Consider the following 25,635-nt stretch of genomic DNA (forward strand, 5'->3'; position numbering starts at 1 on the left):
AGATTCAGCAGATGAGCATTTTCCTTAAATTTTTCCAATTTCCGTTGAAGGTTGTGTACCGCAGTGCTAAAGCATGAGTTAGAAGATATGATTATAAAGTCATCAGCAAATTGAAAGATTTGGGTCTGAGAATCCTGAAGATTATGAAGATGCATTGTATATATATTAAAAAGAGTAGGGCTGAGGCAGCTACCCTGTGGTAATCCATTGGAGACCTCAACCTCCTCCTTCCCCATGGTAAGTATTCTTCTTTTCAGAAAGTTAAGTATCCACAAAGTAATGTGATTTGGACAACTTATATTTATCAAAATATTATATAGTTTAGATAGATTAACGCAATCATAGGCTTTCGAAATGTCGAGCGAAACCAAGACAACCTTTTCGTTTCTTTCCTTAGCACATCCAATAAAGTGTATAATTTCATTGATACATGAACTAGCAGAGAAGTGTTTCCTGTAAGCAAAAGACCGATCCGGAAGAATTTTAAAATCATTCAGAAAATTTGTAAGTCTGGTTTTTTCCATAAGATTTATAATTTTGACAAAAACAGAAATGAGGGAAATAGGTCTGAAATTGGTATAAGACTCCAGATCCTTATTCCTTTTAGGAATTGGAATGATTTTAATCCTCCTCCATGCATCTCTAAAAGTTAGTGATTTCCAATTATCATTTATAGCCATTAGTATGTTTTCAATAGAATGAGGTTGTAGCGATCTTACCATTTCATATGTAACCATGTCAAAACCAGCAGCTGACGGTTTAGATTTTGCCTTAAGTACCAAAGTCAATTCATCAATAGAGAAGGGTTCAACAATCGGAGGATTATCCATTTGGGGAAGAGACAGAGTGACATCACTAATTACTTGGTTCTTGAGATGATTTAGGTAGAGCATATTATTATCTGAGTTCCACTTATTGTGTAGGTTTTCTTGTCCAGTATTTTTGCAGTTGTTAACAAAGCGATAAAGAAGTTTAAGGTTTGGATTTGCATTCTAATCATTTATTTTTCCGTTAAAAGAATCATTTTTAGCCTTTCTAATGGAGATTTTAAAATTTTTAATGGAATCAATAAGAAGAAGAGAGTTTTCCATAGACTTGTATTTGTTAAAACGTTTTTGAGCCGCGATTTTAATCCTATGAAGTCTGGTCAGTGAATGATTCCACCATGCCTTGGGAGAGTGTTTGCCACCAAGTAAATTATATGACGATGACTTTAGAGCATTGCTAAAGTTGTCCTCGATATTATCAAAATCTGGTTTAATGAAAGCATTATTACAATAAAGATTGTACCTTTGCCCAGAATCGACTCAATCTTAATCATATGGAAAATTATGGCTGCCCCCAATAATCGATGGATGAACATTCCATTCTGTAGATAACGTTGAATTAGTAAAAGTAACTGACCCCGGACATGCAGGATCAGTTATGGATTTTTTGAAATTTTTCTCGCTATTATTAAGACATCTAAATTCCGACTGATCGAAAAGTTGGCACAGAAGTGTACCGCGACTAGATGACAGAGAGTCGCCAAAGACTGGTGAGCGAGCATTGAAATCACCACAAATAAATACATTTTGACTAAATTCCAGAAAACTTAGAAGTTTGACCATTTCTACCCGAAGAATTTCAATGTCAAGACAAGATGAAAAATTAATCTTTTTATATCTGATGTGTTTCTTGATGAAGATGGCAACACCACTATAATTGTTAGATCTGGTTTTTATTAGAGAATTGTAATTTAGAATATTGGTATATGATTGATTGTGAGTCATCGAAAGAAAAAATTTCACTTACCGCACAAATGTCGATTTCGTAATTGTTTAAAAAGAATTCAAATGAGGATTTGTTACATTTTAGTGATTCTTCGATTGATTTCATGATTGTGGTTTGGTTTTGTCACCTAGATGAGGAAAATTGATATCATATTCTCGATCAGCCAATATAGCATAGTAGTTTTCACTCATAGAGTATTTGGTCAGAACTTCCTTCCTCGACAGGTTGGACAGTGCCATGACCTCCTGGATGTCCCTTTCGTTTTTCCATTTTGGACACTTATCATGATCTGATGAGCCATGTAGAGTAGAGTTGCAACTAAGGCACTTAGGAGCGCCACAATTCTCACGACAAGTAGAATTTGCAATACAAAATTGGCATTTGAAGCCGTCGCATTTGTCTGGGCAAATTAGCTCAGTACCACAATTGAGACACCTTTTCTTGCCCCTACACCGAGCAGCAACATGGCCAAGACGGCCGCAGTTCTTACACTGTCTTAATGGGGGTACATTAGAGTGCTCCAAGATTGTATGGACGAAAAAAAATTTCTAGGTACAGGCCGTCCCCCCTCTAGAATGGTTCTATGTATTGTAGAAACTCGTTGTGTAAAATATTATGATGATAGGATAACGCTAACTGGTGCCGCAACGACGCTGAAGTTTTGTGGTGCATTTACAAGGGGAAAAAATGCAATTTTTTCAGTTTTTGTAAAAATTATGGCATTAAATAACTACTTTTGCAATTTAATTTAAAAGAATCGAAATGTACACGTAATTGTCGTTCTAATAAGATATAAAAGACAAAAATTGGTTAAAAAATGTTAAAGTTATTAAAAAATCGCCAGGCCATTAACGTGTTTCAGGCCACTTGAACAAGAAATGTAGAAAAAAAATTAACATATTTTGATAAATATTATAATAAAAGTACATTTTTACTTAAAATATATCCATATTTACTTGTATATGAGTTTTTGTCTTCGTAGGATACCTTTAACCTATTCGGAGGTAAGACCAAACAAATTAAATTTTTTTAAAGGCAGTTTCAAAACTCCAATTTCAAATTTTTAAAAATTTTGTTAAACAAATTTCAAAATTTTTTGACCATCACATTGGGATTTATTGAGAACATAATAGGTAATAAAAATATGAAAAATGTATGAAAATACCTCCTATAGTTTTTCTGTAACTGCGATTTAAATTTTGAGATTTTCAAGAAAAACTATTTTTTTGGCCATATTTTGGCGAATGAGCCGAATTTCTTTACTGTTATGATTTTTAAGCAAAAGCTATTCAGAATATTATATTCCAGGTAATTTTAAATATAGTCTGAAAGTTTTACTAAAATCGGAAAACGTTAACCCTTAAATCGTGAAGGTCAAAGGTCAAATTTTTCAATATTTGGATTTTCTCATGGAAAGATAGCAAAATGTTATATATTTTTGGGCCAATTTTGATGAAACTTAAGAAAAATATAACACATAGTGTAGTATTTACAAAAACTGCAGACAAATTATAATTAACCCTTTTTTTTCTACATTTCTTGTTCAAGTGGCCTGAAACACGTTAATGGCCTGGCGATTTTTTAATAACTTTAACATTTTTTAACCAATTTTTGTCTTTTATATCTTATTAGAACGACAATTACGTGTACATTTCGATTCTTTTAAATTAATTAAAATTAAAATTATTATCTTTTAAATTATTATGCAAAAGTAATTATTTAATGCCAACATTTTTACAAAAACTGAAAAAATTGCATTTTTTCCCCTTGTAAATGCACCTCAAAACTTCAGCGTCGTTGCGGCACCAGTTAACGTTATCATATCATCCTAATATTTTTCACAACGAGTTTTTACAATACATAGAACCATTCTAGAGGGGGGGACGGTCAAAATTCGCAATTTTATTTTTTTGGAGCACTCTAGGGTACATATATGTCAACACCGACCAATGTACCAAACATCTTGACAGTCTTAGGCAGAGCAGTGGAGTTAAAACCAATCTTAATAGATAATGATGGAACAAAATTACCGGATTCATTTCTCCGCTGGAATCTATACACTGAAATCACCTCCAAAGAATTGTGGTCCTCTATTTCAGTTGTTATTTCCCTATCAGAGAATGATAGAGGGACATTTCTAATAATGCCAAATTTTTGTGTGAACCTGTCAGGGATGAAAGCCTCCAAACCCTCAGCTTCGAGTTTCTCATTTAGTGCAAAACTATTTGCTAATTCGGCATCTGGAAAAGAAGCACGATATAGACGTTCACCAATGTTCTTTAGTAAAATTTTGTCATCTATGCCAATTTTCTTTAATTTTTCAAAAAGAAATAACTCACAATTTTTGCGTCGTAGTGAAAGCTGATCCTTAGATCGTATTAGAACAAAAAAAGGACCCGGATGATTTCCAGGATACCAATTTAAAACGTTTTGAGGTTGAATAGACCTGTCTTGTTGCGTGTTCCTTTTTTTTTTGTATAACAAAAAACAAAAACGCAGTGATTTAACAAAATGGAGAAAAAATAACGGATTTTATTTTAATTGCAAATAGCCAGAGATAAAGTTTTTGACGTTCACACCACAAAGGTAGAAGAAAAAGTGTGGTATTTTTTCTTTTCTCCTATTTTTACATTTCGTTTGGCGGAGTTGCCACGTAATATCAATTTGAAAACAGAGAAATATAAAACTGTTTACCATGGTTAAAAATAATTTAGTGGTTAGTTCAAACATAATGTAGTTAAAATTAACACCTGCGTGTTAAAAGTTAGTGAATCGTCCTACTGGGCGATGTATTTTTTGATCCTTAAAAGATTTTATTATTTATTTATTTAGTAGTATTTTAAATACTTTATCTTATAACTATAAAACATTTGATTCAAATTATTTTAATTTTTAAAGGCTCTGATATACATTATTTTTCACAAAAAATACACAATTTCTGTTAAATATATTGTTACGTTTTAACCTTTTCAAAACGCTGGTTTATTTCCTTTAAATAAACCGGATACTTTTGATTGCAAATAAAAGCCGTTTAGTAGTTTAAAAATTGTAACAACTCTTTATTTATTTAAAATGTACAACAACCACAGAATTAAATAGCCACTTAATGTTTTTTATACAGGTTTATAAATTCTCAGAATTACAGACACAATTTATAATGTACACGAATTTACTTGAAAAACAAACACAACACACTTTAAGGCACTTAGATGATGTTTCTTCGAAAAGCGTATCTGATAAACTCACTAACGACTGCAACCTCTGCCACTATTTATAACACTGCATTACCATCTAGAAAGCTCTTTAACTGTCAAAGTTCGAATATTCTAGATCATACGCCATCTGTGGTTATACTTTCTACAATGTTCTTTAACTGATTATTCGAACTCGAATACAGCGTTGCCAACTTACAATCAAATCAACTGAAAGCTTTTATTTAACAATGCCCACAGATATGTTACAGTTTTACAGCACTGTTACTTGAAAGCATTATGCTACTTTTAAATCAGCCGTTAAAATTGTTATATTTGAATTCAAGTACAATTTCGTAACACTGCCCCCCGCTTAAGCCTGTTCGTCCCGAATAGGCATAGATTCACTTCTCCCATATGCAGCTAGTCGTTCTAGATGTACAACCTTCATTTTAGATCTCAGGCTCTTTTCTTTCTGTATTCTGTACACCACGTCGTTTAATTTCTTAATCACCTTGTATGGTCCATCCCAATGGGTTTGTAGTTTGGGAGACAGTCCTTTCTTGCGTTGTGGGTTATACAGCAGTACAAGTTGGCCTTCATTAAATCCCTCAGAATTCGCTGCTCGATCGTATCTGGCTTTCATTTTGTCGCTGGTCATTTTTATTCGTCTGCGTACGAATTCGTGAAGTTCGTTAAGGTCATCTTGCTCTTGGGAAGTGTTTTCATTACTTGATGAGGGCTTAATACCGAATTTTAAATCACCAGGCAACTTGAGTTCTGTCCCGAAGACAATTTTTGCAGGTGTTCGAGAGGTTGAGTCATGAACAGCTGACCTGTATGCCAATAGAAATTTTGGTATGTGTTCATCCCAGTCCTTCTGGTGTGCACTGACCACTTTTCTTAAATATTCCTCCAGGGTGCGATTGAATCTTTCGACCATGCCATCAGATTGAGGATGCAGTGGCGTTGTTCTGGTTTTTCTTATTCCGTATAAGTCGCACATTTCCTTGAATACGGCGGATTCAAAATTTCTACCCTGATCCGAGTGCAACTCCAGTGGAACACCATAGCGACACACCCAGTTGTTCACAAATACGCTTATAACCGTTTTAGCTTCCTGATTGGGTATTGCATATACCTCTGGCCATTTGCTGAAATAATCCATAACCACTAGAACGTAACGGTTTCCAGCATCACTGACAGGGAAAGGGCCTGCTACATCCATCGCAATCCGCTCGAATGGCGCACCTGAGTTATACTGCTGAAGTTGTCCACGACTTCTTCTTACTGGGCCCTTCGCTGCTATGCATTGTGGACAATTGGCTACCCAATCGGCTACTGCTTGCTGACAACCCACCCAATAAAAACGTTGTTTTAGCTTCTCTAAGGTTTTTGTCACACCAAGATGACCACCACTGGTACCATCATGAAACTCTTTCATTACTTCGTTTATTTTAGAGGATGGTACAACAATTAGATTTGTCACTGTTTTACCGTCAGCACTTTCCCATATGCGGTATAAGCAGCCATTTAACAATTGTAGACTATTCCATAGGGCCCAATATGATTTCATCAGTGGACTTTCGGCCGATATTTCATTGCGGGCTGGCCTTCTGCCTTCTTTTGCCGATATTATTTTTGACAGTATGGGGTCATTTCTCTGCGATACAGACCAATCTGCACTGGACTCTATATGCATTAGTCGAACGTCAATGACACATTCCTTTCTCTCGGCTTTTGCGCAATGCTTGCATTCCACGTTGCAAGGCCGTCTTGAGAGCGCGTCCGCATTGCCGTGTTTCAAACCCTTCCGGTGCTCGATGCTAAAGTCATAGCTCTGAAGCCGCTCAATCCAACGAGCCAGTTGCCCTTCAGGTTGTTTAAATTGCAACAACCACCTGAGGGCAGAATGATCGGTTCTCAGTTGGAAGTGCTGACCATACAAATACTTGTGGAAATGCTTCACACACTCCAATACTGCCAGGAGTTCACGTCGCGTTACGCAGTAATTTCTCTCAGGCTTGGAAAGTATTCGGCTGTAGTAGCCTATGACCTTTTCCGTCCCGTTGATCACCTGCGAAAGCACACCGCCTATTCCGTATCCACTCGCATCGCTGTCTAGCACAAACTTCGCCCCTGGGATGGGATATGCCAAAATTGGTGCTGTACACAACAATTCCTTTAACTGAAGGAATGCCTGTTCCTGAGATTCACTCCACAGGAACGCTCGCGACTTCTGCGTTAGCTCATGTAGGCTTGCGGCAAAACTGGCAAAATTCGGTACAAATCGTCGGTAGTACGTGGAAAGGCCTAGAAAACTGCGCAATTCGTGAAGACTTCTCGGACGAGGCCAGTCCTTTACGGCTCGTATTTTATCCTCATCTGTTGATATGTCGTCTGCTGTTACGCGATGCCCTAAATACTTAACTTCTTTCTGGAACAATGCACATTTCTTTACGCTAAGTTTTAGTCCAGCCGCTGCTATTCGTTTAAGGACTTCTTCAAGGTTTTTCAAGTGTTCATCGAAAGTCTTCCCCATGACAATTATGTCATCGAGGTACACCAAACATGTCTTCCAGTGAAGTCCTTTCAACACATGTTCCATTAAACGCTCGAATGTGGCTGGAGCATTGCAGAGTCCAAAGGGCATCACATTAAACTGCCATAATCCATCACTAGCACTAAACGCAGTTTTCTCTTTGTCTTTTTCTGCAATCTCTACCTGCCAATAACCACTTTGCAAGTCCAATGTGGAGAACCATTTTGTTCCAGCTAATGTGTCCAGGGTGTCGTCAATTCTTGGTAGCGGGTAGCTGTCTTTTTTAGTAACGTCGTTCAGCTTTCTATAATCGACGCAAAACCTAGTGCTGCCGTCTTTCTTTTTAACTAACACAACAGTCGAGCTCCAAGGACTTGAAGATGGTTCGATTACTCCATCCCGCTCCACTTCGTTAACCAACTCCTTCACCTCACTTCGTTTTGCTAGAGGAATACTTCTGGGCGCCTGCTTTATGGGCCTCGCTTCGCCAGTATTTATTTGATGCTTTACAATTGCCGTTCTACCTTGGCTTTGACTTTTTAAGGCGAAGACCGAGGTATGTTTCTTCAGAAGCTGTTTGGCCTTATTTCTATCGGGCGGCGCTAATCATCCTACCCATTTCCCCACATATTCCGCTAGTAGCTCGTGTTCCTTGGTGGATTTATTGGCATGTTCCGGGTTTTTCTCGCAATTGATTACTGCCTCTGCTGAAGTGCATCGACCTATTTCGGAATTTGGCTTAACGACTTTTACAGAGCTGGACAGGTTAAGCACTCTTACAGGAACTATTTTGTTGTTGCAGTGTTTAACGAGGGCTTTTGCTGTTATAAGATCACTTTTTATTTCTGCTGGTTCTACCACCCACAAACTGTTGTCCTCACAATCTCCCTCCATACAGGCCCATACTAAAGTTTCTGACTGTGGTGGTAGTCTCTGATGCTCGACGGTAACTAGCTTTCTTACTTGGGTCCTATTTTCATATCCGACGTCAAGGGGTATTTCCACATTTCGCCAAATCATAACTTTTTGTCCCATATCCAAAGTAATGCCGTGAGTAATCATGAAATCGGCACCAATGATTACTTTGTCCACAATATCGGCAACAATAAATACATGATTGACGCTAACATTGGCAATGGTTACTTTCACATTTACTTTACCATAGACAGTGGCTGGCTCCCCAGTAGCTGTGCGCAGACTTACCCCACGTAATGGTTCAATTGTGTTTTTGACTAAATCGGGATTGACTATGGACTGCGACGCTCCTGTGTCTATAGTAAAAATGTGTTTCTGACCGTTGATGTATCCACTAGCCGTAAGATTGCTATTTTTCTGCTGCATTACTGATATGGAGATTGTGGGGCCCTCAGATGTGGGAGCTAGCTCTTGCCCCATAGTGCTAGCTCGTTTTAGTTTAAAGGTGATTCTTGTGACGATTGATGATTTGACGGCTGGTTGTTTCTTGGAGGCGAAACAGATCTGGTTCGTTTTCTCGGTGCTTTGCAGTTTCGTTGAATATGACCAGATTTACCGCAATTATAACATTTTACTCTGGCTTTGCTATGCTTATCATTAAACGCCTCCAAGACCTTTTTTAATTCATCGACTATATTTCTATCGTCTTCAGCAACAACCTCGATATTGCGCACCTTGCATATTTGCGGCTTTGAAATTATTTTCGCCGTTTCTTGCGCCAGTGCAAATGAGACTGTTTCAGCAAATGATGGTTTAGGTGTAGCACAAACCGCATGTTTTATTTCAGGATCGCGAATGCCATTGACAAATGCCTCTATCTTGATATGGTCCAAAAATGGGTTGTTCTCCCCTGGATAAGTAAGCTGTAGCAAACGCTCGATTTCCAATGCAAAATCTTGTAGCGTCTCATTGGGTTTCTGCACTCTACCACGCAATTCCATTCGGTATAATTCTTTTTTATGTTCGCCACCGTACTTACGTTGTAGCGCATCCATTATGTCATCATAACAATTTCTGTTGCTTGCTGGCACGCTTTCAAGAACTACTGCTGCATTCCCTTTTAAGGCCAAAATCAATTCTATAGCTTTTTCTTCATTGTTCCACATGTTTCTAATGGCAACTGTATCAAACTGGAATTTGAACACATTAAATGGTGTAGTGCCATCAAAACTAGGGGCCTTTATTCTACTAGAGGATTCTGGAATAATTCGTACCGCTCCTTCTTGATACTGATGACTATTCACTTTTGTTACCAAGTCGGACACCTTTTTGTCAATTTCATCCATTTTGTTGTTAATAACTGCTCCTTCTTGACATTGAACATTATTCACTTTTGTTTCTAAGTCCGAAACCTTTTTATCAATGACATCCACTCTGCAGTAAATAACCTCAGACATTTCCTGAATTTTCTCATCTGTTACTCTAGAAGATTCTTGAAGTTTCGCTTCCATTTCCGCTAAGTGTTTTATAGTTTCTTTGACTTCAGCTTTAACCTCAGAACGAAGTTTCTCATTGTCGGCAAGAAGTTTCTCATTGTTGACTCTAGATGTTTCTTGAAATTTCATTTCCATTATTTTATTTTCTTCTTTAACTTCAGCAAGAAGTTTCTCGTTGTTTACTTTAGAAGTTTCTTGAACTTCTGCTTTAACTTCAGACAGAAGTTTCTCGTTGTTTACTTTAGAAGTTTCTTGAACTTCTACTTTAACTTCAGACAGAAGTTTCTCGTTGGCTGTTTCCATTTTTTCCATCATAGCCGCGAACATTGTGCTTAAATCCATGCTGCTTGTTGTTGAACGTGTAGAAACTTCCATTTCTTCCTTATACTCGAATTCGTAAGCACCGATGTCAATATCACGCCGTTTGAATTCGTCTATAAGCCTCTTTTGCAATTCTGCCTTGTTACCTGCTGTTGGTAGCTCCAACTTACTCAGTTCCTTCTTGAGTTGTTCAACTTTCAGTTTCTCAAACTTCATGCTTATTAATTTGCAATCCCACTTCTGACACCAATTGTTACGTTTTAACCTTTTCAAAACGCTGGTTTATTTCCTTTAAATAAACCGGATACTTTTGATTGCAAATAAAAGCCGTTTAGTAGTTTAAAAATTGTAACAACTCTTTATTTATTTAAAATGTACAACAACCACAGAATTAAATAGCCACTTAATGTTTTTTATACAGGTTTATAAATTCTCAGAATTACAGACACAATTTATAATGTACACGAATTTACTTGAAAAACAAACACAACACACTTTAAGGCACTTAGATGATGTTTCTTCGAAAAGCGTATCTGATAAACTCACTAACGACTGCAACCTCTGCCACTATTTATAACACTGCATTACCATCTAGAAAGCTCTTTAACTGTCAAAGTTCGAATATTCTAGATCATACGCCATCTGTGGTGTACTTTCTACAATGTTCTTTAACTGATTATTCGAACTCGAATACAGCGTTGCCAACTTACAATCAAATCAACTGAAAGCTTTTATTTAACAATGCCCACAGATATGTTACAGTTTTACAGCACTGTTACTTGAAAGCATTATGCTACTTTTAAATCAGCCGTTAAAATCGTTATATTTGAATTCAAGTACAATTTCGTATCAATATTAATGTTTCGTTCATTTTTAACATCACTTGGTAATAAGTTGAATAACTGTAATCCTTTTTAGAATAGGCATCTTTTCATGACATTATTAGTGACAGATTGTAGGGTTGTACTTCGTTGACATATGTTAGTTGCTCTGTTAAATATTCTGGAGCACTTCCTATCTTCATTTTATATATAAAAGTTAATGTATTTAGTTGGAGTCTTTGTCTGATGTTTATCCATTTTAGTGTTTCTAGCTTAAATTGAATTGGTGTAAACCTATTGCATTTAATTATAGTTCTCATAGCTTTATTTTGTAGTTTCTGCAGTCTCTCTAGTTGTGTATTTGTGCAGCATGTGTATAAGATTGTTGAACCGAATTCAAAATGTGGTTTGATTATTGTATTATATATATATATAGCAGTTATTGTCGATATTTTGCTTTTTATTCTCCAAAAAAGTTACGATCCTCTAATTTTGACGTAAATATAGTACTTTAAAAAATATTTTATAACACCTTACACAAGCCATGTATACCGTTTTTAAAGACTACAATCCAACCAATTTAGAAAAAAATTCAGTCCATTATCGATAATAGTTTAGCTATGATCATTTATATTTGATCAAATATACAAAAATAAATTTTTTCTAAAATTAAATTAAATATTTATGTTTACAGCATGCTGTAATTTCCAATATTTTCACCAAATATTTTGATATGTTTACTAACTAATGGCACTAATGACAAAATTTATGTTTTTGGTAATGAAAATCATTTCTGTCCGACGACGCGTATAATTTTTAGAATATTTGTTTATGCATTACTTGAGAGGCATATTAGCCATATATGCACTTATCAAAATATTCTCCATCGATTTCGAAGTTATCACAAAGGATTACTTTAGAATTAGGATTTCATATAAAAAATTTGGTTAGGAGCATTTTGCAGGCTAGGTGATAAATACAAGTTTTTAAAAACATAGGCATATGATATACAGTGCCGGACTAAAATATTCACACAGCATACAGATTTATCTTTAATCTTCCATATTTTTTAAACGAAGGCCACAACTTTTGTACGGGTTTCAAAAAATATTTATTTATATATAACTTATTGAAATATATGGAAAAACTAAACTTAAGTTGGCACATTTCAGAAACAAAATTAACTAATGTTTCGAAGTTCGATTTTAAGGGGACAAAAATATTCACACAGTTTCTTATTTTTAATAAGAAAATATTTTTTTTTTTTTAATAGTTTAATATTTTTTGGAGAAGCCTATCTTTTTTATGACTTCTTTTAATCGTATTGGCATTGAATCGACCAATTTTTGGTGACGTCAGCTCCAATATTTTGCCATTCTTGTGACAGGACTTCTTTAAGTTGAGTCTTACTAATAATATTGTGCTTTCATACACGTTCGCCCAATTTATCCCACAGAAATGTTCCCAAGCTTTAACTTTAGAGCGCATTGTAGTAGGTTTTCTTTTAAAATATGAAGGTACACTGTTTTGTCCATTGAAAAGCTCCAATATTTTGCCATTCTTGTGACAGGACTTCTTTAAGTTGAGTCTTACTAATAATATGGTATTTTCCTAGACGCCCGCCCAATTTATCCCACAGATGTTCAATGGGATTTATGTCAGGTGATTGCGGAGGAGTCGGGAGAATGTGGGGAACATGATGCACTATCTATATTCGGCCCTCATGGGCTGTGTGTTTGGGGTCATTGTACTGTTGAAAGTAGAAATGTTCCCAAGCTTTAACTTTAGAGCTCATTGTAGTAGGTTTTCTTTTAAAATATTAAGGTACACTGTTTTGTCCATTGAATCGTCGATGAAAACTAAGTTTCCTACACCAGATGCAGCCATACAACCCCACAACATGACACCTCCCCCACCATGTTTGACAGTGTTTACTACATTTTCCTTTTCCAATTCAGTGTTTGGCCTTCTCCAACTGTTACTCTGCCGTCCGATTAAAAAATATTGAAAAATATTATCTATGAATAGTATTCCGTTCCAGAAATCTTCAGATTTATTTTTGTAAGATTGGTTGTAAGAATTTTTCAATCGGAAGGCAGAGTAACAGTTTGGAGAAGTACAAACACTGAATTGGAAAAGAACAATGTAGTAAACACTGTCAACCATGGTGGAGGATGGGTCATGTTGTGGAGTTGTATGGCTGCATCTGATGTAGGAAACTTAGTTTTCATCGACGGTTCAATGGACAAAACAGTGTACCTTCATATTTTAAAAGAAAACCTACTACAATGCGCTCTAAAGTTAAAGCTTGGGAACATTTCTGTGGGATAAATTGGGCGAACGTGTATGAAAGCACAATATTATTAGTAAGACTCAACTTAAATAAGTCCTGTCACAAGAATGGCAAAATATTGGAGCTGACGTCACCAAAAATTGGTCGATTCAATGCCAAGACGATTAAAAGAAGTCATAAAACATATAGGCTACTCCGAAAAATATTAAACTATTAAAAAAAACTATTTTCTTATTAAAAATAAGAAACTGTGTGAATATTTTTGTCCCCTTAAAATCGAACTTCGAAACATTAGTTATTTTTTTTTTCTGAAATTTGCCAACTTATGTTTTTAATTTTTGCATATATTTCAACAAGTTATATGTAAATAAATATTTTTTTGAAACCCGTACGAAAGTTGTGGCCTTCGTTTAAAAAATATGGAAGATTAAAGATAAATCTGTATGCTGTGTGAATATTTAAGTCCGGCACTGTACGTGTGGCCACATATTACATTATTTTAAAGTTAATTGTCTTCCATTTGAACGTGTGTTATATTCATACATTTGTGTTTGTCTATTCGGCATAGCCAAATGTATCATTATAAGTTGTTTTTTGTGTAAAATGTATGTGTATGTATAAAAATGTTAGCCCTTTTTAGCCTTTTTTAACCTTTTTTTCTAAGTATTTAGCCCTTTTTGTTCACCAAGAATTGGCAACACTGCAATGGGCATATCTGGGTTAATTTCCTAAAATTTCTTTATATCTTGAAATGAATAAATAATATATGCTATAATAATATGTAATATATGTGTTATCATTTTCAGGAAAAAAAGGAAAAAAAAATAAAGGTACCGTTATATCGTTACAATCATTTTTGTCGAATGGTGATGTTCCAGCAGGAACAACGCAGGTGGCAAAAAATATAAGAAATGTTGATGGGGAAGATAGTGACGATGGAGGAAAAATTCATACAGTGGTTTGCCAACTTCCTACAGCACCTCGTGCCAACAGAATATTTGATGATAATTCTATACCTCATAAACCACCATTTATTGCCTATGTCACTAATTTGCCATTTGATATTAAGGAGGAAGATATATATGAATATTTTAATGCAAATCATGTTATGTCGGTACGACTTCCACGAGAAGACGGAGAAACAGGCAGGGTTCGAGGATTTGGTTATGTGGAATTTGAGAGCAGAGATGATTTAATACAATCTTTAGGTATACCAGACCCAACAATTAAGGGCAGACGAATCAGAATCGACTTGTCTAATGAGAATGAACAAAATTCGAGACAGCGTGGGGCGAGAAGAGGGTATGATTCAGGGAGTAGTAATGTAGAAGGAAGAGATTCAACTAATTGGAGGCGCGACAGTACTCAAAAGAGGGACTCATACAGCTTTGGTGTTGAACGAAGCTTCAATAGAGATCAAAAGTCTACATCTGACGATTATAATTCACCTGGTTCATGGCGTCTAAAAAATGCATCTAATTCCACTGTATCATCTACTCTTGAACAATTTAATCAAAAAGATCGAGATGTATGTCAGGAAGAAAAGGATTATACATCCGAACGGCCAAAGCTAATGCTTAAGCCGCGTACACTGCCACTCCCAGAACTCGATGTACAATTGCAAATCACTGTAGAATCCAAAATTAATGATAATTCTGTAAAATTTACTGGTACATCGACGGAAAAAGTTTTTGGATCGGCGAAGCCAGTTGATACTACAGCAAGAGATTTAGAAATTGAAGAGCGTTTAGAAGATGTCCGCCGCCAAGACAACTTACGCAAGGATGTTATAAAAAGTACACATGATCTGAATGAATTGAGCATTGCAAAAAATGAAAAAGTTACAAGTCTTGATCAAAACTGGCGACGTCAAAGTACAAACGAAGAAACTTACAATAATCAAGACAAGAAAAGTTTAAGAACAGGTAAACATTTAATTATTAAATTAATATGCATCTTACAACATGTTTAAGTTAGATTTGTTGTTAGTTCCTTTTTGCGAACAACTACTTTTAATAAATTATTGTATTATTTAAATCCACGTTAGAATATGACATTACATTACATATATTCTAGCGAGAAAACCGTTAACGTTATCTTGAATGTTGTTTGCTTCCAACTTAGGTTTCTTTATAAGCCACAATTTAGTTATTATTCTTATTTGTATATCCGAAATATATAAAATAAATAAAAAGCAATATTTTATATATTTCGGATATACGTCGAATATTTGGTCCTAACGAACAAGATATAGGAGAAAATAGTGTATCTTTGGTATCACGGAACTCCAAAATAGATGGGCTTCAAAAATACAGTCCACCGAATAAATATTTGTTATTTTATTTTCTTAACAAGGTACGTAAATATATTACATTTGCGAGCTACACTATATAGTGACGTGCGATATAAAATTTAAGATGCTAAATGTCAACTGCCAAATCATACGAAGGTTCATTCCCACGACAGCCGGTTCTACGCACCGGAATGACCCGAGTTCACTCGGCCAAGGGCTGTCAACTCAGCAAACAATGCTGCTACAACAACAACAACGAAGGTAAAAAATGTTAAATGCGAAATTTTCATATACAACATATTTCCGCCACATTGCTCGGAAAACATACCGCTAAGAACACCAGAAAACATCGATCACTCTCTTATGAATTTCGATAAAAGTCTCAAACTGGCTGCTCAACATGCTACCCAAACCCCCCGGCAAATCAGATATAATAGAATTTATTCTGCAGATGTCGAAAGGCTCTTAAATGAAAAAAGAAGACTTCGAAGAGAGTGGCAATTGCCACTAATAGTTCCCCCAACTCAAATCGAAGCTTAAATATTGTATAAAAATACTTAAAAAGCTCTTTGAATTATGAAAAATGGAATCACTAAATAAATATTTAGAAAGCCTGGACGCAACCCCACAATCGGATTACTCATTATGGCGGGCAACAAAAAGCTTTAAAAGACCTGTCATATGTAAGTCCCCCTTGCGAAATTCAAGTGGTGGATGGGCAAGAAATGATACTGAAAAAGGGAATATGTTTGTTAATCATTTGAAAAAAGTATTTACACCGTTGTACCCCATTTTGGAGCAGCCCTGCGTTTTCAGATTCGAGAGATCGAAAAGGATATTGTTGATTTAAACTCCAAGCGCCTGGTATTGACAAGATCAGTAATAAGATGCTTATGGAGCTACCCCGGATAGCAATAAAAATAATTCTTTTTATTTTTAATGCTATATTACGCCTTGAATATTATCCTCCAGAATGGAAGGCTTCAATGGTTACCATGATACCTAAGCCGGGAAAAGATCACACAAAAGTAGAATCATTCAGACCCATCAGCCTATTGTCTAATATATCAAAGCTATTTGAGAAGATACTTACGAACAAGTTGTACCCGATGTTAACTGAAAACAATTGTATTCCGCATCATCAATTTGGATTTAGAAGAAAACACAGTACTATCTAACAACTTGTAAATATTGTGAGAAAAGCGTTTGAAGAAAATAAATATTGTTCCGCACTCTTCATCGGCATTTCTCAAGCGTTTGATAATGTATCGCATGATGGTTTAATATACAAAGTGAGTCAAAATTTACCCGCAAACACACATAAGCTATTGGAAAGCTATTTAACTGACCGAATATTTAAGGTTAAAGAAGGAGACTTTTCAAGTACTGCACAAACCATTGAAGCTGGAGTCTCCCAAGGCAGTATCCTGGGACCGTTTTTATATTTGATATATTCGTCTGATATGCCAACTAACAATATCACTCATACATCAACATTTGCTGATGATACTGCTATTCTAAGCATTCATGAAAACCATCCAAAAGCGTCTCGTTACTTACAAAATCACATATTGGAATTAGAGAAATGGTTAAAACAATGGAAGATTAAAGTCAACCAGCAAAAATGTACACATATAACATTTACATTGCGTAGAGATTGTGCCCCCTATTCATATCAATAACCAAACAATAATTCAACAATTGGAAGTTAAATACCTCGGAATACATCTCGATCGTCGCCTTACATGGACAAGTCATAGATGCAAAGTTGACTCAAATGAAATTGAAATAAATTCAAATTAATTGGCTTATTTGCAGAAACTCTACGATTAGTTTAGATTGTAAACTTCTACTTTATAACATGATCATAAAACCGATATGGTGTTATGGCATACAGCTATGGGGCACGGCCTCAGCGTCAAATGTATAAAAGATCCAAAGACGCCAAAACAAGTTTTTAAGAATGGTCACAGTTGCCCTTGGTATATCCAAAACGCGAATATACACAAAGATCTAAACATGCCCCTTGTAAACAGTGTTTAAAAAACTAGACTACAAGTAGCAGTAGCAACGAAAAAACACAAGTAGTCTAGTTAAAAAATTAATAAAAACTTGGAGTCAATAATTACTACTGCTACCTTCACATTTTGGTAGCAGTAGTTGTAGTACTAATAAAAGAAAAATTTAAAAATAGCAGAGTAATTTATTTTCTATTGCTACCTTAAAAAAGAAAAAGTTTTGATGTAGCAGTCATTAGTTTTTTATTAATTCTGCTATTTTTAAAATTTAGTAGTAATAGAAGTAGCAGTTGAGGTAGTAGAAGTAGTAGCAGTTAAGTAGCAGTTGAAGTAGCAGCTAAGTAGCAGTTGAGGTAGCAATAAAATAAGTCAAAAATAAAAAATTATATGTGTTGTTGTTGTGAATGTATATTTGTGTATGTTGGTCGTGTTGTAAACAAAAGTTCGGCTTTTTTGTTATACACACAGAAAACACGATCTTTCTGTTAGCAACATGAACATCTGAGACGAATAAAATCGAATAATTCTTTCAAACTCTCTCAAAACAAAAACAACACACAGTGTTTAATTCTGTCAATTTTGGTGTTATGACTGAAGATTTTCTTTTTTGACTACTTTTATTGCTACCTTAACTGCTGCATCCACTGCTACTTTACTGCTACCTTAAAAATTAAAACTCGATATAGAGCAGTAGCAATGATTTGTATTTTTATGCTACTACTCCATTTACAATTCATGTTTTATTACTACTGCTCTGTTAAGAGTTTTATATTTTGAAGGTAGCAGTAGTTTTAAAAAAACAAGAAAACGAAAAAAGACAAATGCTACTGCTACCGCTACATATACTTTTTTGAAGCAGTAGTTGTAGCAGAAGTTAAAAATTTGTTAGTTATCGTAGCTTTTTAAACACTGCTTGTAAAAACTGATATCACGAAAAATGTACAAAAATATTTAAAAAACTTGAAATTCAGTCAAACCCACTGGCCCGAAACATATTAGATAACCGTGGCCACACTCGATTAAGAAGGAGGGACACAGCAGACCTAATCCAAACACAAGAAGGAAGAATCATTGTCTTCATTAACATGAAGACAATTGCCACATGATGCTTTTGTCATGTCATGTTATGTTCTTTTACCTACTTAACAGCAACACGCAAAGGCAATGTATATCAAAACAAAAAACAAATGCAGCATCATTTTAACAACATCATAACACACACAACATTAACAGATGCATGGATGACATGGAAAATAATTTCAAGTCATTTATATCATGTATGAAGCATTTTTGTATGAGATAGGTTAGGTAGGTTCCATGGGTAGCCACTCTTCAAGCAGCTCACTTGGGTCCATCCAAAACTGATCCCGTTGTGATACCCAGGGGGTAAACATCTTGGTATTAATTATACGTCCGTTGTTTCCAGGCTAAACCAACCAGATTCTCTGATGAAAGAGTAGATTCGTCTAAGACTTATCCTTGATAGGTCATCTAAGCATGATAGGAATGGTATTCCGAAGATGCGTTCCCTCAGGTTTATCAGAGCCGGGCATTGGCAGAATAGGTGTGACACCGTCTCATCCTCTTCTTCATTATGGCAGCTCCTACAGTAGTCATTATACCGTAGGCCCAATCTCCTAGCATGTGTCCCAATTATACAGTGTCCTGTAATGAAGGAGACAATTAGCCTTATTTGCTCACGACGAAATTCCATAAGTAGATTCGTCCTGCTGGCATCATATACGGGCCAAGTAGACCTCGTTATAACACAGGAAGACTCATTGGTCCACCTGCTTTGTGCAGATTCATATAATGTCCGCTGAACAGCCATTTTGCATATAGCAAGGGAGATACCAGAAAAGGAGTCGATCTCATCATCATCCATCATCGCACCCATTTTGGCCAGTTCGTCAGCTATACAATTACCCTGATTACCATCGTGGCCAGGGACCCATATAAGCGTTATCCTAGAATGTCTCGCTATCTCATTAAGGGATACCCGGCATTCCTCGGTTAACCTAGATGTCGTAAAGACACCCGCTATTCCGTTAACGGCAGCCTTGCTATCGGTAAATATACATTAGGGTGGCCCTTAATAAACGAAAGTTGGATTTTGGCCATTCTCACCCCTCAGTTTGGTGAACATTAGTAAAAAAATCATCCTGAAAAAATTTTAGGTAAATCGGTTGGGGTTAAGACGTGCCGCAAGCCTTCTGAAGTTTTGAGATGCATTTACAAGGGGATAAAATGCATTTTTTTCAGTTTTTGTAAAAATTTTGCCATTAAAAAATTACTTTTGTAATTTAATTTAAAAGAATCGAAATGTGTACGTAATTGTCGTTCTAATGAGACATAAAAAACAGAAATCGGTCAAAAAATGTTAAAGTTATTAAAAATTCGCCAGGCCATTAACGTGTCTCAGGTCACTAGAACAAGAAATGTAGGAACAAAATGAACATATTTTGATAAATATTAAAATAAAAGCTCATTTTTACTTAAAATATGTCCATATATACTTGTATATGAGTTTTTGTCTTCGTAGGATACCGTTAACCTATTCTTAGGTATGAACAAAAAAATAAAATTTTTTTAACGGCAGTTTCAAAACTCTATTTTCAAATTTTTAAAAATTTTGTTAAACAAATTTCACAATTTTTTGATCATCTCATTGGGATTTATTAAAAATATAATAGGGAATAAAAATGTGAAAAAATTATGAAAATATCTCTTATAGTTTTTCCGTACCTGCGATTTACATTTTGAAATTTTCGAGAAAAAACAATTATTTGGCAATTTTTAGGCCAATGAGCTCTATTTCCTTATTCTTATGAATTTTAAGCCAAACTTTTTCAGAATATTATAGTCCAGATAATTCTAAATATACTCTGAAACTTTTACTAAAATCGGAAAACGTTAACCCTTAAATCGTGAAGGTCAAAAGTCAAATTTTTCAATATTTGGAATTTCTCTTGGAAAGATTTCGAAATGTTCGAAATGTTGTATATTTTTGGGCCGATTTTGATGAAATTTAACAAAAATATAACACAAAGCCTAGTATTTACAAAAACAGCAGAAAAATTTAAATTAACCCTATATAGCACTTGGGGTTAAAATGACCCGAAACTTCTAAAACCATAAAAAAAATTATGATTTTAAAAGTTTGGTGTCATTTTAACCCCAAGTGCCATTAAGCGTTAATTTCCATTCTTGTGCTGTTACTATGAACCATAGAGTTTATGTTATATTTTTGTTAAATTTCATCAAAATCGGCCCAAAAATATACAACATTTCGAACATTTCGAAATCTTTTCAAGAGAAATTCCAAATATTGAAAAATTTGACTTTTGACCTTCACGATTTAAGGGTTAACGTTTTCCGATTTTAGTAAAAGTTTCAGAGTATATTTAGAATTATCTGGACTATAATATTCTGAATAAGTTTGGCTTAAAATTCATAAGACTAAGGAAATAGAGCTCATTGGCCTAAAAATTGCCAAATAATTGGTTTTTCTCGAAAATTTCAAAATTTAAATCGCAGGTACGGAAAAACTATAAGAGATATTTTCATAATTTTTTCACATTTTTATTCCCTATTATATTCTTAATAAATCCCAATGAGATGATCAAAAAATTGTGAAATTTGTTTAACAAAATTTTTAAAAATTTGAAAATTGAGTTTTGAAACTGCCGTTAAAAAATTTTTATTTTTTTGTTCATACCTAAGAATAGGTTAACGGTATCCTACGAAGACAAAAACTCATATACAAGTATATATGGACATATTTTAAGTAAAAATGAGCTTTTATTTTAATATTTATCAAAATATGTTCATTTTGTTCCTACATTTCTTGTTCTAGTGACCTGAGACACGTTAATGGCCTGGCGAATTTTTAATAACTTTAAAATTTTTTGACCGATTTCTGTTTTTTATGTCTCATTAGAACGACAATTACGTACACATTTCGATTCTTTTAAATTAAATTACAAAAGTAATTTTTTAATGGCAAAATTTTTACAAAAACTGAAAAAAATGCATTTTATCCCCTTGTAAATGCATCTCAAAACTTCAGAAGGCTTGCGGCACGTCTTAACCCCAACCGATTTACCTAAATTTTTTTCAGGATGATTTTTTTACTAATGTTCACCAAACTGGGGGGTGAGAATGGCCAAAATCCAACTTTCGTTTATTAAGGGCCACCCTAATATACATATATCACCAGATATTTGATAAAACCTCAGCCAGTTGGATGCACGTTTAATGACCGTAATTTCCGCCTGAAGAGCCGTACAAAAGTTAGGTAGCCTGAAATAGGATTTAATCCCATAGTTCTCAATAAAGAAACCACCACCGACCCTATTGCCCCGCTTTGAGCCATCAGTAAATACCCTTACGACATCATCAGGGGGTAAGAGTTCGCGCTGCCATGAATCCCTATTCGGGATCTTAATATGGAAATGCATATCGAAAAATGGTTTTGCGATGCAGTAATCGACATTACTATGTAAGTACCCATAGTAGTTCAGTATCTTAGAGTGCCCATGATCTTTACCAGACCACAAACATCCAGCATTCAGTCTCATAGCAGAGTTGAGAGACATTTGTATCACCATCAAATCAACTGGTAACCAGTTTAGGATAGTAAAAAGTGCCTTAGAGGGGGTAGTCCTTATAGCGCCTAGTTTGTACCAATTGCCTTCTTACAGGAGTAGATGGCTACATAAGCCTTGTTAATCCTGTTTTGAATATTCAAATTCCAGGACAGTCTTTTATCTAGAATGATGCCAAGATACTTCGCATTATCTCTAATCTCAAGACTGATTTCATTCAGTCTAGGTGGTCTGAAGTCATCGATCTTATACCTCCTAGTGAAGAGAACCAATTCCGTTTTTTGTGGGTTCACACTAAGTCTACTTGAAATACTCCACTCACTCAGTGTACTTAATGCTGATTCCATACAACTAGATATTGTATCCAGAAATTTACCAGATATAAAAACTGCAACATCGTCAGCATATGCGACTGTCTTGATCCTTCTGTTGTCCATCCTGATCAACAGGGAATTCATAGCCAAATACCACAGAAGTGGTAATAATACACCCCCCTGCGGGGTTCCACGATTGGCCACTTTTAAAACACTTACACCACCTAAAGTAGCACAAATGACTCTATAACCGAGTATCTTTTCGACTAGTCGGCGAACACAAAGATCAATTCCCAGTTCATCCATCGCAGATAGGATGACATTGTTAAAAGTTCCTTCAATATCGAGAAAGGCAACAAGTGAATACTCCTTATGTATTAGCGACTCCTCAATGGAGCCAACTAGCGAATGTAGAGCTGTTTCCACAGATCTGCCTTTGGTGTAGGCATGTTGGGATTTAGAGATGAGTTCCGACGGAATGGTCATTCTCAGATATACGTCAATCACCCTTTCTAGGGTTTTCAGCAGGAAGGATGCAAGACTAATTGGCCTATAATCCTTTGGTTTAGTGTGAGTCGCCTTACCACCTTTAGGAATGAAGACTACTCTACATATCGTCCACCATGTGGGGATATAGGTCCATCTAATACACGCTGTGTATATGCTAATGAGCCATGGTACAACTATTTCTTCGTTCTTTTGAAGATCAGCAGGAATAATGCCATCCGGCCCAGGAGATTTAAACGGGTCGAAGCTTTTAATTGCACATTGGATTCTATCCCTGTTTATCGGAACAGAGTTATCACCCGGAGCAGCAGAATCGGCAGCCCCATTCACAGTCTCATCATCGACTGGAAGGCAACCTGGAAAATGAGTATCTAATAGGACCTCAAGTGTTTCTTTACTATTCAGAGTCCATCTACCACAGGGTTTCTGGATATAGCTTGGTACAACCGGTGAAGTTGATAGAATTTTACGTAATCGGTTAGTCTCAGAGGATCCTTCCACTCTCACTCATCACTCTGCAACTCCCAATTGGTCTTTCTCCTATTTAGAATGGTATTATCACTCCTATAAGTTACACTAATATTGAAATCAATATATAGATGATCAGAAAAAGAGCAGTCGACGGAGACAGCCCAATTATTAATCATACTGTGGTGCTCAGCACTCACAAGTGTTAAGTCTAGTACCTCACTTCTGTTTGAAACAATGAAGGTAGGTTATGAACCTCTAGTAACTACTTCCAAACTACTATTAAGTATGAAACTGAAAAGACTCTCACCTCTTGTGTTGGTGTCGCTGCTACCCCATACAATGTGGTGCGAGTTAGCGTCAGCACAGATAACCAAAGGTATCCTGGACTCATTCGCCTTTTCACAGCACTACGGACATCATCGTTTGATGGAAGCTCCCCGTGGTCATGCGCCATGTAGCTGGATATCAGCCATAACAAACAGCCTTCATTAGTTTCCCATGAGACTGCTACTGTATCTTCATTGCTGTAATCAGACAGAATGAAGATTTTCAAAGAGCTTTTAGCTATTATACAGGATCTAATTTTACCTGCGCCTTTAGCGAAGTAGAGCCCTTCAGACATAGTCCACAGATGCGATCCTGATGGACCCAAGGTTCCTGGACCATGACTAGCTCCTCCCCGTTCTGAGCACTTCGGAGGAGCAGTGCAGCTGATGCTGCTTTAGAGTGGTGAAGGTTTATCTGTGTCAACCTCATAAGTTTTACGTGACCCTGGTACCAACCAGCGTCATCGCATTGTGGAGGAGTGCCTGGGTTCTATTTGACTACTTTCCAAAACACCCCTACCAGTTTTTGCTTCACCATATCCCAATTCAATTGAGATATGGATCCGTCATTGGCACTCCGGTCGATAACCGCCCTGACAAGACTGTCTTTGACAATCTCGCTAAAGGACTTAGCTAACGACCTTTGTGTCGCTTTGGGCCGTTTAGGTCCCGGTTGCTGGCTCTTGGCCGTTGTATCCTCCTCCGAACGTTGCCGTTTAGGCCCCGCTGGTAATTCAGCAGAAGGAGGAGCGGTCTTGATACCAGCAATATAGGCTTTCGCCCAGGAAAGTGAAGCTTGTTGCTCCTTAGTGAGATCCTCGACTTTTTTAGAGCCAAGTGCCTCAACAAAGCGGTAAGCGGAACGCCTGGTGGTAGCAGGGTTTTTATGCCCTTCTAGCAGGGTTTTTATGCCTGGTGTTAATTTCAGAGCCGGAATTGGCCAGGGGTGATGCGTCTTCAGGACAGGAGGATTCCTTCACAAGACCTGATCGCACAGTTGGCATATGGGAAGCATCCGTGAGGGGCGACTTAGTCGCTTCCCCCTTAGAGGCACCAGAAACAGGGGGTTTAGCCGCCTTGGCGACTTGGGCTTTAGCGGCTTTGGAGGTACTTGGAGAGAAGTCCAGAGGTACCTCGCCGCTTAGGTCGCTACCACCTATTGCTTTAGATTTTTTACAATCAGCCAATCTGGGTATGCCAGATTGACCTCTTGCGACACCAGTAGCATGCAGACTAGTCTGGCCCGGTGTGATCACCTGACTAGCCTGAGTTGCAGTAGCATTCGACTCACCACATCCCGAAACCATCGCTGTGGGAGTAGGGTCCCGGAGATTATGAAGCCGCCGACCGGGTACATGGGGCATGGCTTTCTTTCCTCCATGTGTCCTGATGGACAATTAATTGCATTTTATACCTGCTGCCAGGTGTTGAAATAACTGCCGCCCCATTGGAGAAACAGACGCAGACCACCAGCCGCCCAATATGGGAAACAGACGCTGGTGGATTTCGGACGGACATTAAAGAGTCCTTACGGACCAGCCGGACTATCTACCTTAACCACCCCTCTCAATGAGGGGAAAATGATTCGATGGAAAAAGAGTCTGATAGCCGCCCCAGAGGAGAACAGACGCTATCAGACAAAGGGGGAGGGTAGTTCTTAGTATCATGCTCAACGCGTGACCTTCTGGAATGGGAGACCCTGCCAGAGACAGCCAACTCAAGTTAAACTGTCCCCTCCAGCATGGCC

General features: G+C 36.5%; 1 protein-coding gene across 1 annotated transcript in view; it reads left to right on the plus strand.

Moving 5' to 3' along the window:
• Positions 1-25,635, plus strand: part of eIF4B (eukaryotic translation initiation factor 4B) — a 171,524-nt gene that overhangs the window by 31,460 nt on the left and 114,429 nt on the right. Inside the window, exon 2 of the mRNA XM_065514971.1 lies at positions 14,159-15,277. Within this exon, the coding sequence (XP_065371043.1) occupies positions 14,159-15,277 (1,119 nt within the window). The remainder of the gene's footprint in view (positions 1-14,158; positions 15,278-25,635) is intronic.

This window comes from Calliphora vicina, chromosome 1 (assembly GCF_958450345.1).
Source record: "Calliphora vicina chromosome 1, idCalVici1.1, whole genome shotgun sequence".
Classification (NCBI taxonomy): domain Eukaryota; kingdom Metazoa; phylum Arthropoda; class Insecta; order Diptera; family Calliphoridae; genus Calliphora; species Calliphora vicina.